At 36.2% G+C, this 15,118-nt stretch overlaps 1 protein-coding gene across 1 annotated transcript; it reads right to left on the bottom strand.

The window, feature by feature from the left end:
• Positions 1-8,912: 8,912 nt before the first annotated feature.
• On the bottom strand, positions 8,913-13,229 carry LOC131595864 (putative disease resistance RPP13-like protein 1). Its single transcript, XM_058868368.1, has one exon. The coding sequence runs from the start codon at positions 13,119-13,121 to the stop codon at positions 9,870-9,872; it is 3,252 nt and encodes a 1,083-aa protein (XP_058724351.1). The 5' UTR covers positions 13,122-13,229; the 3' UTR covers positions 8,913-9,869.
• Positions 13,230-15,118: the final 1,889 nt, after the last annotated feature.

Below are 15,118 nucleotides of genomic sequence, written 5' to 3'. Positions count from 1 at the left end.
GAAGAAAGGTCTTATGGCAACCTGGGATGAGTCAGAAGATGATTCAGACTCTGAAGATGAGCAGGCTAATTGTGCGCTGATGGCGACAGAAGATGACGGATCAGAATCTACATCAGAATCAGATTCTGAAGAGGTATTTTCTGAACTTACTAGAGATGAGTTAGTTTCCGGTCTAACTGAACTTCTGGAACTCAAGTCTCAGATCAGTCTCAAATACAAAAAGCTGAAAAAGCTATTTGAATTTGAAACAAAGAAGCTTGAGTTGGAGAATTCTGAATTAAAAGAAAAACTTTTAAAATTATCCAATAATGTTGGATCTCCTTCTGATTCAGAAAAATCCACTCCTAGTCTAAACCATATTCTGAAAGAATATGATTTAAGTTTCAGGAAGTTCTTATCTAGAAGTATTGGCAGAAGTCAGCTAGCTTCTATGATATATGCTGTGTCTGGAAACAAAAGAGTTGGCATTGGTTTTGAGGGTGAAACCCCATACAAACTTGAACCTGTTGATGAAATGAAATTCACATACAAGCCATTGTATGATCAGTTCAAGTATGGCCACTCCCATGATATTAGGCACACTTCACATGCTCAAAGTTTTCACCTAACACACACCAAAAGGCATGTGACACAACCTAGGAAATATCATGAAACTCACATTAAAAATTATCATGCTGTTCCTCCTATTGCTTACAATGTTAAACCCAAGTTCAATCAGAACTTGAGAAAATCTAACAAGAAAGGACCCAAGAAAATGTGGGTACCTAAGGATAAGATTATTCCTATTGCAGATATCCTTGACTGCAAAAAGGACAAAGCACAACATGTCATGGTACCTGGACTCTGGATGCTCACGACACATGACAGGAAGAAGGTCTATGTTCCAAGACCTGGTGCTTAAGTCTGGAGGAGAAGTCAAGTTTGGAGGAGATCAGAAGGGCAAGATAATTGGCTCTGGAACTATAAAGTCTGGTAACTCTCCTTCCATCTCTAATGTACTTCTTGTAGAAGGATTAACACATAACCTCTTATCTATCAGTCAATTGAGTGACAATGGTTATGATATAATCTTTAATCAAGAGTCTTGCAAGGCTGTAAATCAGAAGGATGGCTCAATCCTATTTACAGGCAAGAGGAAGAACAACATTTATAAGACAGATCTGCAAGATCTTATGAGTCAGAAGGTGACTTGTCTTATGTCTGTTTCTGAAGAGCAGTGGGTCTGGCACAGAAGATTAGGTCATGCTAGTTTGAGAAAGATTTCTCAGATTAACAAACTGAATCTGGTCAGAGGACTCCCTAATCTGAAATTCAAATCGGATGCTCTTTGTGAAGCATGTCAGAAGGGCAAGTTCTCCAAACCTGCATTCAAGTCCAAGAATGTTGTTTCTACCTCAAGGCCATTAGAACTCTTGCACATTGATCTGTTTGGCCCAGTCAAAACAGCATCTGTCAGAGGGAAGAAATATGGATTAGTCATCGTAGATGATTATAGTCGCTGGACATGGGTAAAATTCTTGAAACACAAGGATGAGTCTCATTCAGTGTTCTTTGATTTCTGCATTCAGATTCAATCTGAAAAAGAGTGTAAAATCATAAAGGTCAGAAGTGATCATGGTGGTGAATTTGAGAACAGATCCTTTGAAGAATTCTTCAAAGAAAATGGTATTGCCCATGATTTCTCTTGTCCTAGAACTCCACAGCAAAATGGAGTTGTAGAACGAAAGAATAGGACTCTGCAAGAAATGGCCAGAACCATGATCAATGAAACCAATATGGCTAAGCATTTCTGGGCAGAAGCAATAAACACTGCATGCTATATTCAGAATAGAATCTCTATCAGACCTATTCTAAATAAGACTCCTTATGAATTGTGGAAGAATAGAAAGCCCAACATTTCATATTTCCATCCTTTTGGATGTGTATGCTTTATTCTGAACACTAAAGATCATCTTGGTAAGTTTGATTCCAAAGCACAAAAATGTTTCCTTCTTGGATATTCTGAACGCTCAAAAGGCTACAGAGTATACAATACTGAAACATTGATTGTAGAAGAATCAATCAATATCAGGTTTGATGATAAGCTTGGTTCTGAAAAACCAAAGCAGTTTGATAATTTTGCAGATTGGGATATTGATATATCAGAAGTTGTTGAGCCAAGAAGCAACGCATCAGAAGCAGAGCTTCTCAGAAGCAAAGAATCTGAAGATCAAGTATCAGCTTCTCTGGAGAATCTAAGCATTTCTGAAGAACCATCTGTCAGAAGATCATCCAGACTCATCTCTGGTCATTCAGAAGATGTCATTCTTAGAAAGAAGGATGATCCAATCAGAACAAGAGCATTCCTTAAGAACAATGCAGATTGTCAATTAGGTCTTGTATCTTTGATCGAGCCAACTTCTGTTGATCATGCTCTAGAAGATCCAGACTGGATAATTGCTATGCAAGAAGAACTGAATCAGTTTACAAGGAATGATGTTTGGGATCTTGTTCCTAGACCAGATGGATTCAATATAATCGGTACAAAATGGGTCTTCAGAAACAAGCTCAGTGAGAAAGGTGAAGTGGTAAGGAACAAAGCCAGACTGGTGGCTCAGGGTTATAGTCAGCAAGAAGGGATTGACTATACAGAAACCTTTGCACCAGTGGCCAGGTTAGAATCTATTCGTCTATTAATTTCATTTGCCACTCAACATAACATCACTCTCTATCAAATGGATGTTAAGAGTGCCTTCTTAAATGGTTATATAGATGAAGAAGTTTATGTCCATCAACCTCCTGGTTTTGAAGACTCTATGTCTCCTAATCATGTTTTTAAATTAAAGAAATCGTTATATGGATTGAAACAAGCTCCCAGAGCTTGGTATGAACGCTTAAGTTCTTTCCTTCTGGATAATGGTTTCACTAGAGGAAAAGTGGACACTACTCTCTTTTGTAAAACCTTTAAAAGGGATATTTTAATTTGTCAAATATATGTAGATGATATTATTTTTGGAACATCTAATGCTACACTTGGAACGGAGTTTGCTGAGTCTATGCAGGCTGAGTTTGAAATGAGCATGATGGGAGAACTCAAGTATTTCCTTGGAATACAAATAAATCAAACATCAGAAGGAACGTATGTTCACCAAACCAAGTATGTGAAGGAACTTCTGAAGAAGTTTAATCTTCTAGACTGCAAAGAAGCCAAAACTCCTATGCATCCAACATGCATCCTAGGTAAGGATGAGGTAAGTAAGAAGGTAGATCAGAAGTTATACAGAGGTATGATTGGATCTCTTCTATATTTGACTGCTTCTAGACCTGACATTCTGTTCAGTGTTTGATTGTATGCTAGATTCCAATCAGATCCTAGAGAATCTCATTTAACTGCTGTTAAGAGAATTCTAAGGTATCTGAAAGGTACTACTAATGTTGGCTTAGTTTACAGAAAATCTAAAGAATACAACTTAGTAGGATTCTGCGATGCTGACTATGCTGGAGACAGAATTGAAAGAAAGAGTACTTCAGGAAGTTGCCAATTTCTTGGAAGTCATTTGATCTCCTGGTATAGCAAGAAGCAAGCAACTATTGCTCTATCAACGACAGAAGCAGAATATGTCGCTGCTGCTGGTTGCAGTACACAGATGCTCTGGATGAAGAGTCAGCTGGAAGATTATCAGATATTTGAGAGTAACATTCCTATATTCTGTGATAATACTTCTGCTATATGTTTATCTAAGAATCCTATTCTTCATTCAAAAGCTAAACATATTGAGATTAAACATCATTTCATAAGGGACTATGTTCAGAATGGTGTTATATCTTTAAACTTTGTTGATACAGACCATCAATGGGCTGATATCTTTACAAAACCCCTGGCTGAAGATAGGTTTAAGTTCATTCTGAAGAACATCAGTATGAATTTATGCCCAGAATGAGAAGATGAGAAGTTCTTATGTATGAGTATCTTCTGAAATGAAAATGGACTATTTTTTATATCAGAAGTTCTGATTGAAATCTTTTAGAAATTATGATTCGGTTATTACTAACGTTTCATTGTCTAAGTTGATTCAGAACCTCTTTTAAAGCAAAACAGTTGTAACGTTTTATCTCGGGATGGTAAACCTGTCGTTACTATTCATGGATAAGCGCGCGTGCAGTAGAAGGGACGCCGACCATAGGTAACTGTGCCAGTCACCTCATTTGTCTTTATTATCTCTCCTCACGTCACGTAACATTAAATGCTTTTCATCCTTTACTCTCTTTCAGTTTTTCTTTATATTCTTCAAACACTTCTCCTTCCCTCTCATATTTTCTCTATTCACTCTATCTTTTTGCACTCATATCAAACCCTAGCTGTTCATTATCCGCAAATCCATCATGAACTCTTCATCAAGCCCAGGAAACCATGGAAAAGATCAAAACAAAAAGAGGAAAGTTGTTGAAACATCTCCCTCCAAACCCAAAAAGATAAAGATCACCTATGACCCTCTCAAGGTGAATCCATTCGAAGCAATGTTATCTGGGAACTATTCTAGACGTGTGTTTCAACCCCCTGGTGAAAGCCCTCCATCATCTCCATCTTCTTCCTCATCTTGTTTCCTTCTAGACTCAACTTCCTCTTCATCTAACCTTTCCTCTCCCTCAACCCATTCCAAAGAAATCTCCTCATCTTCACCTGCTGAGAATGTTGTCTCTGATAAAGATTGTGGAAGATCTGCATCAGAACCAAGTCTCCCTGACCCCTCGCCTGGAAGCCCAAGAAGAAGTCAGTGATGCGTTTCACTCCTTCATGGCATGCTGGCACAGATTTTGTCTTAGCTAGGGTCTTAGGTTTTGGTCTTAGTAGTTTTCTTTCCTTGTTGCATCATCTTGTTAAACATAGGAACCTTTTGTAATATCTTTTGATTATCAATGAAAAGTTTCTTTGTTTTTTCATTCTAGTGATTTTATTTGTCGTTTTATTCATCTGAATCTTTTGAAATATTCTTTTTGATGTTATGACAAAAAGGGGGAGAAGATAAATGATAAATGATTTGATTAATCTATCAGTTGCTGGGTAAAGCTCCCACACATTTACTAACAAGAACTGCAAGTTCTATATGGTTTAAGTGTTTTGCAGGTATAAAGAAGTAAAGAGAATCTTCAAAGCAAACACAAGAAGCAAAACCATGGAAACTGAAGCAAGCTGAGTGCTGTCAAGCTTCAGAGATCAGAAGCACTGATAATAGAATTTGATTCATATTTGTCTATTTGTTCTGACAAAATTCTATTTGCTCTGATACATTATTTTAGCCTATATGGCTCTGATACATATCATGTGTTCGAATATATATTTTATGTTCTAACTCGTTCATGCTGACTTTTGTCGTTTAGTTTTTGTTCTGTAACATTTCAGGATGTAGAGATGCTCTGATGATGCTCTGGTACATTCAACAATGTTCTGATACAAATCTAGCATGAAGTGATGTTGGTAGAAATTCAAAGCTCTGAAGCTATCCGAGGGAAGCAGAAATCAGAAGCTGCGAATGTTCTAAAGATCCAGAAAACTCAGTTCTGAAGCTGTCCTAAATGGAAGCAGAAATCAGAAGTTGTGAATGTTCTGAAGATCAAAGAAATTCAAGTTCTGAAGCTGTCCTGAATGGAAGCAGAAATCAGAAGCTGTGAATGTTCAGAAGATCAAAGAAATTCAAGTTCTGAAGCTGTCCTAGATGGAAGCAGGAATCAGAAGCTGTGAGTGTTCTAGGGATTTAAGGAAATTCTAGTTCTGAAGCTGTCCAATGGAAGCAGAAGTCAGAAGCTATGAATTCTCTGAAGACAGAAGCTTATATGATCGTCTCTACCGAAATAATCAGGGAAGTCTTTTATTAAAGTTCTTCGAGTATTTATTTCAGGGGGAGATTATTTATCTCAGGGGGAGATTGTTAATCTCAGGGGGAGACATATTCATATGCTTATGCTATAGCTGTGTAATTTGTCTTTTGCCGTCTGTTCTTTCTGATCGCAAATTCATATCATTTATATGTTTTTTGTCATCATCAAAAAGGGGGAGATTGTTAGAACAAGAATTGTTCTGATCAATTATCTTAGTTTTGATGATAACAATAATATGAATTTTGCTTAAGATAATATGGTACTCTAATCCAATGCAATTTCCTTTTCAGGAAATATATATAAAGAGTATGCATAATTCAGCGCTCAGAAGCTTTGTCTCAAAGGGTTCAGCATGCAACATCAGAACATGGTCTGGCAAGACATCAGAAGATGGTCGAAGCAGAATCAGAACATGGGTCTATGGAAGCATCAGAAGAACAAGAGAACAGAAGCACTGAAGTTCTGATGGTATCACGCTCAGAAGCACTTCAAGGTCAGAAGATCAGAAGATACTATGCACCAAGCTGTTTGACTCTGATGATATTCAAACGTTGTATTCACAAACATCAGATCAGAAGAAAGTACAAGTGGCAAGCTACGCTGACTGACAAAAGGAACGTTAAAAGCTACTAAAGGCTACGTCAGTAGACACAGCGTGAACAAGGCTCGAGGTAGTTGACAAAAGCGTATAACATTAAATGCGATGCTGTACGGAACACGCAAAGCATTAAATGCACTCAACGGTCATCTTCTCCAACGCCTATAAATATGAAGTTCTGATGAGAAGCAAGGTTAACGATCCTGAACAAAACAACGCCTATTAACTTGCTGAAACTCTGTTCAAATTCAAAGCTCAGAATCTTCATCTTCATCAAAGCTCACTACATTGCTGTTGTAATATATTAGTGAGATTAAGCTTAAACGTTAAGAGAAATATCACAGTTTGTGATTATAGCTTTTAAGAAGCAATTGTAATACTCTTAGAATTGATTACATTAAGTTGTAAGGAACTAGAGTGATCGTGTGGATCAGAATACTCTAGGAAGTCTTAGAGGTTATCTAAGCAGGTTGTAACTAGAGTGATCGTGTGGATCAGTATACTCTAGAAAAGTCTTAGAGGGTATCTAAGCAGTTGTTCCTGGAGTGATCAGTGTGTGATCAGAAGACTCTGGAAGACTTAGTTGCTGACTAAGTGGAGAACCATTGTAATCCGTGCGATTAGTGGATTAAATCCTCAGTTGAGGTAAATCATCTCTGCGGGGGTGGACTGGAGTAGTTTAGTTAACAACGAACCAGGATAAAAATAACTATGCAATTTATTTTTATCTGTCAAGTTTTTTAAAGCTACACTTATTCAAACCCCCCCTTTCTAAGTGTTTTTCTATCCTTCACCGCCACCTGATCCTGTAACGGTTGAACCACGACGTTCTGGTCGAATATCTCGAGCACCAGATAGATATTCACCAGACAGGTATGATTCCTCACATACTTCTCTGACAACCACACTCTCTAGCATATCTATTCCTACTTGCTATTCACAGGCTGTTAAAGATGTACGTTGGATAAAAGCAATGAATGAAGAACTTCAAGCTCTTCAAGAGAATTTCACATGGGATATTGTCTCTTGTCCTCCTGATGTTAAACCCATTGGCTGCAAATGGGTGTATTCTGTGAAATTGAATTCTGATGGGTCCCTCAACCGTTTCAAGGCTCGCTTGGTTGCCTTAGGAAACAAGCAGGAATATGGAATTGATTATGATGAGACATTTGCACCGGTTGCCAAAATGACATCTGTTCGTACGATACTCTCTATAGTTGCTTCTAACGGGTGGGCTCTTCATCAATTAGATGTGAAAAATGCTTTTCTTCATGGTGACCTGGCGGAAGATATTTATATGACTCCTCCTCAAGGTTTATTTCCGTCATCTAAGGGTGTGTGCAAGCTCAAACGCTCCTTATACGGTTTGAAACAAGCGCCTAGAGAATGGTATGAAAAATTTCGCTCCACTCTACTTGGGTTTTCCTTTACTCAGAGTCAGTACGATTCTTCTCTATTTATTCATAGAACATCTACTGGAATTGTCCTACTTCTTTTGTATGTTGATGATATGATTATTACTGGTTCTGATCATGCTTCCATTCAAAGCCTTAAACAGCAGTTACAAGCAGCGTTTCATATGAAAGATCTTGGTAATTTGCATTATTTTCTTGGTCTTGAGGTTCATTCTACATCCAAGGGCATATTCCTCCATCAACACAAGTATGCCACAGATTTAATTTCTATGGCTGGTCTGCAATCGGCTAATCCAGTGGATACTCCTCTTGAGGTTAATGTTAAATATCATCGTGATGATGGTGATCTGTTGCATGATCCCTTATTGTATTGTCAACTCGTGGGTAGCCTTAATTACTTGACTATTACTCGCCCTGACATATCATTTGTTGTTCAACAAGTAAGTCAATTCATGCACTCTCCTCGCCACCTTCACTTAGCAGCAGTTCGTCATATAATTCGTTACTTGAAGGGAAGCTCTCATTGTGGTTTATTCTTTCCTACTGGAGTTCCTCCTAAATTGAGTGCTTATAGTGATGCCGATTGGGCAGGGTGCCCTGATACTCGACGATCTGTCACTGGTTGGTGCATGTTTCTTGGCTCTTCATTGATCTCATGGAAAAGTAAGAAACAAGCGAGAGTCTCTAAATCTTCTACTGAATCTGAGTATCGTGCCATGTCTGCTGCTTGTTCTGAAATAATTTGGCTTCGTGGTCTTTTGGCTGAACTTGGATTTCCTCAAATAGAGCCCACTTCACTTTATGCTGACAATACAAGTGTCATCCAAATTGTTGCGAATCCTGTTTTTCATGAACGCACCAAACATATTGAAGTTGATTGTCACTCAATCCGTGACGCTTATGATGACAGAATAATATCACTTCCTCATGTCAGTACTCAGTTGCAGATTGCAGATATTCTTACCAAGGCTGTTCCGCGTCCACGTCATCAGTTTCTTGTTAGCAAATTGATGCTCATTGACAAGCAGCATCAATTTGAGGGGGGATGTGAATAGAAATTAGTTTAAATATAATTATTTAGTGTAATTACCGATATAGCCCAGTAATCTTTATATATACGAGAAATAATAATGAGAAAAGTATTAAGCCAAGAATTGTTGACACAAAGATAGTGATGAAGTGTGGGTAATGAAAGTACAGTACATAATGGTTAATCAGAGGTGAAAATCACATGTAATCTTGAAAATACAACTGACTATACCAGCTGAGAGAGAGTTATAGTACTTTTTCCACCAATCTAAGAATTCATGTCTTACAGTTACACCATGAATAGGCTTGTAAGAATTCAGCACAAAATTCTTTCTTTTAAGATGCTTGAGAAATCCTCTACAATCCTAAAGAAGGGAGCATGAGTTCCTTAGCATAAAAAAATAGTGTGGCAAACAAACAGTTTTCAACAGGTTCGATGTTGTCGTCTGCAGAGAATCCATTAGACATGGAAGAGATGTGTTTTGAGTTTAAAGTTAAATGAAAACAAAGAAGTCAGCAACTAACGCACTTTTGAGAAACACTTAAGAAAGAATACAAATAGTTGTTGGTACTGGTAGGTACCAGTACCCAAATGGACAAAATCGCGTCTCAGGGGAGGTAACCGCCAAATCGGTTCATGCGTTCCTTTCAAACAAATTTCTACATTTAAACTTCAAAAGTTGAAATTTGGGAGAAATATGTTGAAGGGACAAATTAATTTGTATTTTAAATGTTAAATAAAAACATAACATCTAATATACTAAGATTAGTTTATAGTTCGTAGTAGTTTGCTACTATCATTATTTCATGATCCACTATCGACCACCCTAAAAAAAATCTAAGTGGACAAAAAATAACTAACCAAATCCATTTTTATTGATGCTATTGGTGATAGTGTATTACAATTTTACACTTTTTTGCATATTTGTTTCAATGAAAGGCTTGTTATTGCTTACCATCTAAGGTAGTGTTTAACTTGATGAGGGACTGTGAACAGATATTAGACCTTCCAACCTTGCAAAGAGAGGATCAGAGTGGTTTTGTTTCCCTTCCATGAATTTGTTGCTAATCCGAATCCTTAGTGGCCTCATGGTAGATGCCTGAATTTGTGGACAACCTCTTAGTTGAAGTTCTTTCAAGCTTGGCATAATCTCGTGCAAATTTTCCGGCAGGGAATTCAACTTCTGACAGTAGTTGATGGTTAACAAGTTAAGCTTTGGGGCTGCAAATCCTCCCTTAGGAAAAGATGTGAAATTTGGACAATGCCTTATGCACATGGAGTTAAGGGATTTGAAATTTGGAGGAGTAGCATCTGATGCTGAAACAATAGTGAGTGCTTCCAGATTTTTGCATCCCCAAATATCAAGAGACTTAAGGTTTGGGAAAAGATCCAATGGCAAGAACATGAGTGAGTCACAGCTATCGATCAAGTACAAAGATGTAAGTGATTGGTGGTACCAAGGCGCATGCACAGGGAATTCTAGTTTTTGACAATTCTGAATGTTGAGCACGCGCAGACTCGGAGATTTGGGAAGTGGACAAAGCAAACGTTTGCAATCTCTGATAACAAGTAATGTCAAAGACGGAAGACTACTCGGTAAATTCCCGGTCAGTTTGGGACAGTTTTCGATATAAAACTCTCTAAGATGACAGAAAGCTCTGGTGCCTAAATTGTCTGCATCAGGACACCAATTCTCCCATGTTGACAGAGACTCGATCCTTAGAATTTCTAGTGCAGGAAAGAAATCAGTACTGACAGAAGTTCTATTTCCGTAAAACTCGGATCCTACATTCATTACTCCTCCAAATTTAATAATCTGAAGCTCTTTCAACATTGGAAGTTGTCCTAGTGGAGGCAATTTGTAGCAGTATTTACATCCTTTAAGCTTTAAGGAAACCATGTTGCAAAAGTAGTAGTCCCCTAACCAATCTGGAAATTCTGTGCCTGGATAGTCATAGATTTCAAGCTCCTTCAAATTTGTGTGTGGGTGAAGGCTGTCCAATATGGTCTTTTCATGCTGTGAGTTATCGGTATCACCGTCTCCACCCCAATCCAAAGACAGTTTTTCAAGGCCATGCTTTTCCTTCAATTTTGCCTCCTCAGAATCCTTATAAGCGACAATGTGTTCAATGCCATGAATGAACAATGATCCATGTAAACTGCATAGCTCTCCCAGTTCACTAATGGAAGATCCGTGATTTTCACCAACAAAAAAGTCACTCAACTTTTGGAGGTTTTTCAATTCACTGATTTGCAATGGCATCCACTTCAAACAAGTGCCTGTAATATCCAAGTATCGCAAATTGACAAGTTTATGAATATCTTTTGGCAATTCTTTAAGATTATAACATCCAACTAGCTTGAGTGTTTGTAAATCGTACAAACTGCAGATGGAGTCAGGTAACTTTATAATCTCAGTGTCGGACACTTCTAGAGAGCGCAGGTGTTTTAGTTCACCTATTGAATCAGGTAAACTATAGAAATAAGCACCTACCAAGGTTAACACCCTCAAGTACCTTAACTTTGTCAACAGATCATTTGGCATGTCATTGAACAAATCTATGGATGTACCTATTGTTCTTATTTGCATAAAAGTACGTAGGCGATTCGCTTTGCCAACATCTTTCAGGTTTACATAGGAGGAACAATGTGAAATAATGTGAGACAAATAATGAGTTCTTTCCATTACTTGATCAGAGTTGTTATCTTCTATTCTCACAGAAAATGTTCCAGATACAAATTGAGCCAAGTCATTTATAAGATGATGCATTAGGAAACATGACTTTCCACTTCTCGATTGGTAGAAAAACGATCTGGATACTAATTCACAAAAATACTCATCCCCAACTTCTTCAATTCTTCTATGTCTTTTTGACTGGTGTAGCAACCCTTCTGCCATCCACAACAAAACTAGCTTCTCCTTTTCAAATTCGTAATCTTTCGGAAAAATCGCACAATAAGCGAAACATCTCTTTAAATGAGAAGGGAGATAGTGGTAACTTAATCTCAAAGCTGGAAGAATATGACTTTCATGTTCTTGTAGATCCCATATCTCACTGTTGAGTACTTTATGCCATTCTTGTGTATCACTTTTTGACCTCAAAAGTCCTGCAAGTGTCTTCACAGCCAAAGGCAATCCTTTGCACTTTCTAACTATTTCTCTTCCTACTCTTTCCACACTTCGACGAACATCTGAATCCTTATGGCTATTACCAAAAGCATGGTTTGAAAAGAGCTCCCAACAATCTTCATTGGACAATTCAGTTAGATTATAAGGCGGAAAAGTCTGCATTATCGACGCAACATTCCCACTTCGAGTTGTTACAATAATCTTACTTCCGTTAGCCCCTCCGTGTTTAAACGGACTCCTGAACTTATCCCAGTTCTCATAGTTTTCGTCCCAAACATCATCCAAAACAAACAAAAACTTTTTCTTCTGTATATACATTTTCAGATTCCGCTGAAGCGAATTCAAGTCCTCGACATCACAGCTACACAAAGTGACAACCTCCAAAAGATTCTTTGTAATCTTGCAGATATCAAATTCTTCAGAAACATAAATCCAGGCTTTGAGATCAAACTCCTTCTGTACCCTTTCATCATTATATACTAATTGAGCTAAGGTAGTTTTTCCAATCCCTCCCATACCAACAATGGGAATGACACCAAGTTTCTCATCATCAACATCATGTGACGACAATAACAACTTAACTAATACATCTTTATCATTATCCCTTCCATACACATCACAAGCTTCAACCACAGATGAAGTTGGTGACTTATGTGTCACTTTCATTTCCTTACCAACCTTCAAATCAAGTAACTCTTTCAATTTTATAACAAACTCTAATCTTTCATAAACATCTTCTATCTTGTGTTCAACCTCTTTATCATGAAAAACTGTTGTAGGAGAATGAAACATGTTTACCTCTTTTGGCTTCATTTTTTCAGTAGTAAAGATCTCATCAAGTAAATCATCAGCATCAAAAGCCACATCTTTAAGTTCCTCAAGCCATTCCTTCACAGCTTCATTTTTCATTTGCTTTTCTTCTGCATCATTGAGCACAGCATGGACTGACAGCAAAATGATCTTCAATCTTTTCAGCAAACTCTCACTTTTATTCTTCTTGAAGAAGTTTACCACCTCAGAGGAAGCTATCCTTTCAAGCAACACATTGAAAACAGCTCCCATGAAAGGTCCAGCAATAACTTCCAGAGCCATGGAGTGAAATTTTTGAACAAATATTTTTTTCTCTAAATGACTTAAAATTGTACAATGGTTAGAACACTTGAGTAGACTACACAGATAAAGATAAACCTAGTCAACTAATACAGCCGACAAGCAATACATATAAAATGAATAAGATTACATAAATTTAAATAGCCATCATAATAATTACAATAAAATAAAATAAATATATAACTACTAAATTAAATATAAATTTCATTATTTCAATTTATTAACCGATGAAAAATTTTCTTTAAAACTTAATTCTACTACTCACTTTAAAAAAGTGAAGGAAAAAAAAAAGACTTGATGTTGTCTCTGAGATGGTCTTCAAATTAAAGAATATATTCTATGATAGAGAATATAAAATTTTGTTTATATTTTTAATTGGTGAATCACATTTCTTCTCTATCAATAATTTCAACTAGAAGCTATTAAGAGTTTTATTATTGGATAGTGCATATAAATTTCTAGCCTTAAGGTTTTAGTTACTTTGGATAATTTAGATTATATTGAAGTAGAATTTATAGTTTACGAGTGAATAAGAGTATGCACTTAATAATCAAAGCTCAACCCTAACTAACTCAATAAGTAGTGTGGGTAACTTTGCAATTTTGTGTATTTGTGTGTGCATATTTTTTGAGTAATGCTATTCTTACACCTAAAACTTACACCAATACTTACACCAAACACTGTTTACCGTATTTATACGGTGAACAGTGTTTTTTAAAATAAAATAATAATATTTATTTTTTATTTTTAAAATTAAGGACGACACTATTCATGTACGGACGTGTATTAACCAACTTCATTACTGCATTAACCAAGTTATTACACTGCATTAACCAAGTTTGATGACTGCTAAATATTATTTTTAATACCTGGATATTGCATTAACCAACTTCATTACTGTATTAGCCAAGTTTTTACATTGTATTAATCAAATTTGATGACTACTGTAAAGTACTATTCATGGGTGTAAGAATAGCATTACTCAAATTTGGTTATTGCAGTGCAAAAACTTGGTTAATGCAGTAATGGAGTTGGTTAATGCAACATCCAGGTATTAAAAATAATTTTTAGCAGTCACCAAACTTGGTTAATGCAGTGTAAAAACTTGATTAATGCAGTAATGAAGTTGGTTAATGCAACATCCCGGTACTAAAAATAATTTTTAGCATTCATCAAACTTGGTTAATGCAGTGTAAAAACTTGGTTAATGCAGTAATGAAGTTGGTTAATGCACGTCCATACATGAACAATGTCCTCCTTAATTTTAAAAATAAAAATAAATATTATTATTTTATTTTAAAAAACACTGTTCGCCGTATAAATACGGTGAACAGTGTTTGGTGTAAGTATTGGTGTAAGTTTTGGGTGTAAGAATAGGATTATTCATATTTTTTATGTATGAATAAAGATTGTATAATAAATATACATGTATATGTGTACGTGAGCATGTGTTACAAAAGTTAATAAATATTAAATCTTATCAAAAAGAGGTTGAGGATCAATGAAATGTACTTGTCAATTTAGTCCAGATCATTAAATTTTTCATGTTTGAAAGTCTTGACAAAAATAATAAAAATGATTGAAAGGTAACTATTTTACTAAATGAGGAATTAAAAGACTTTTCTATCCAAAAAAAATTTGGATTTGTTATTCCTATTATGAGAATTTAAAACACACCTATTGTATAATAAATTTAATTAGAATTAGGTCAAATTTTAAATCTAGAATTAAGATTTTCAATGAATGTGTTGTGTTTATAAATGTTCAATTCTATTTGTAAATACTTTACAAATTTCATACTATGAGTCATAGCGAAATAAGAGAAATGAGACAGATTGAGGCATGAGAAAAAGAAATAAGAGAAATGAGACAGATTGAGGCATGAGAAAGATATTAGACATAAAAGATGAAAGAGAATGGAATAATGAAAGAAATATAAAAATATTTATATAAAAAAAACTAATCTTTAAATCACATGT

The sequence above is a fragment of the Vicia villosa genome, linkage group LG4 (genome assembly GCF_029867415.1).
Source record: "Vicia villosa cultivar HV-30 ecotype Madison, WI linkage group LG4, Vvil1.0, whole genome shotgun sequence".
NCBI classification, from domain to species: domain Eukaryota; kingdom Viridiplantae; phylum Streptophyta; class Magnoliopsida; order Fabales; family Fabaceae; genus Vicia; species Vicia villosa.
The sequence above is the reverse complement of the archived record's forward strand: the minus strand, read 5'-3'. Positions and strand labels throughout refer to the sequence as shown.

Bases quoted from the DNA above. Each gene is read 5' to 3' on its own strand.
- LOC131595864 (XM_058868368.1), bottom strand. From the start codon at position 13,121: ATGGCTCTGGAAGTTATTGCTGGACCTTTCATGGGAGCTGTTTTCAAT.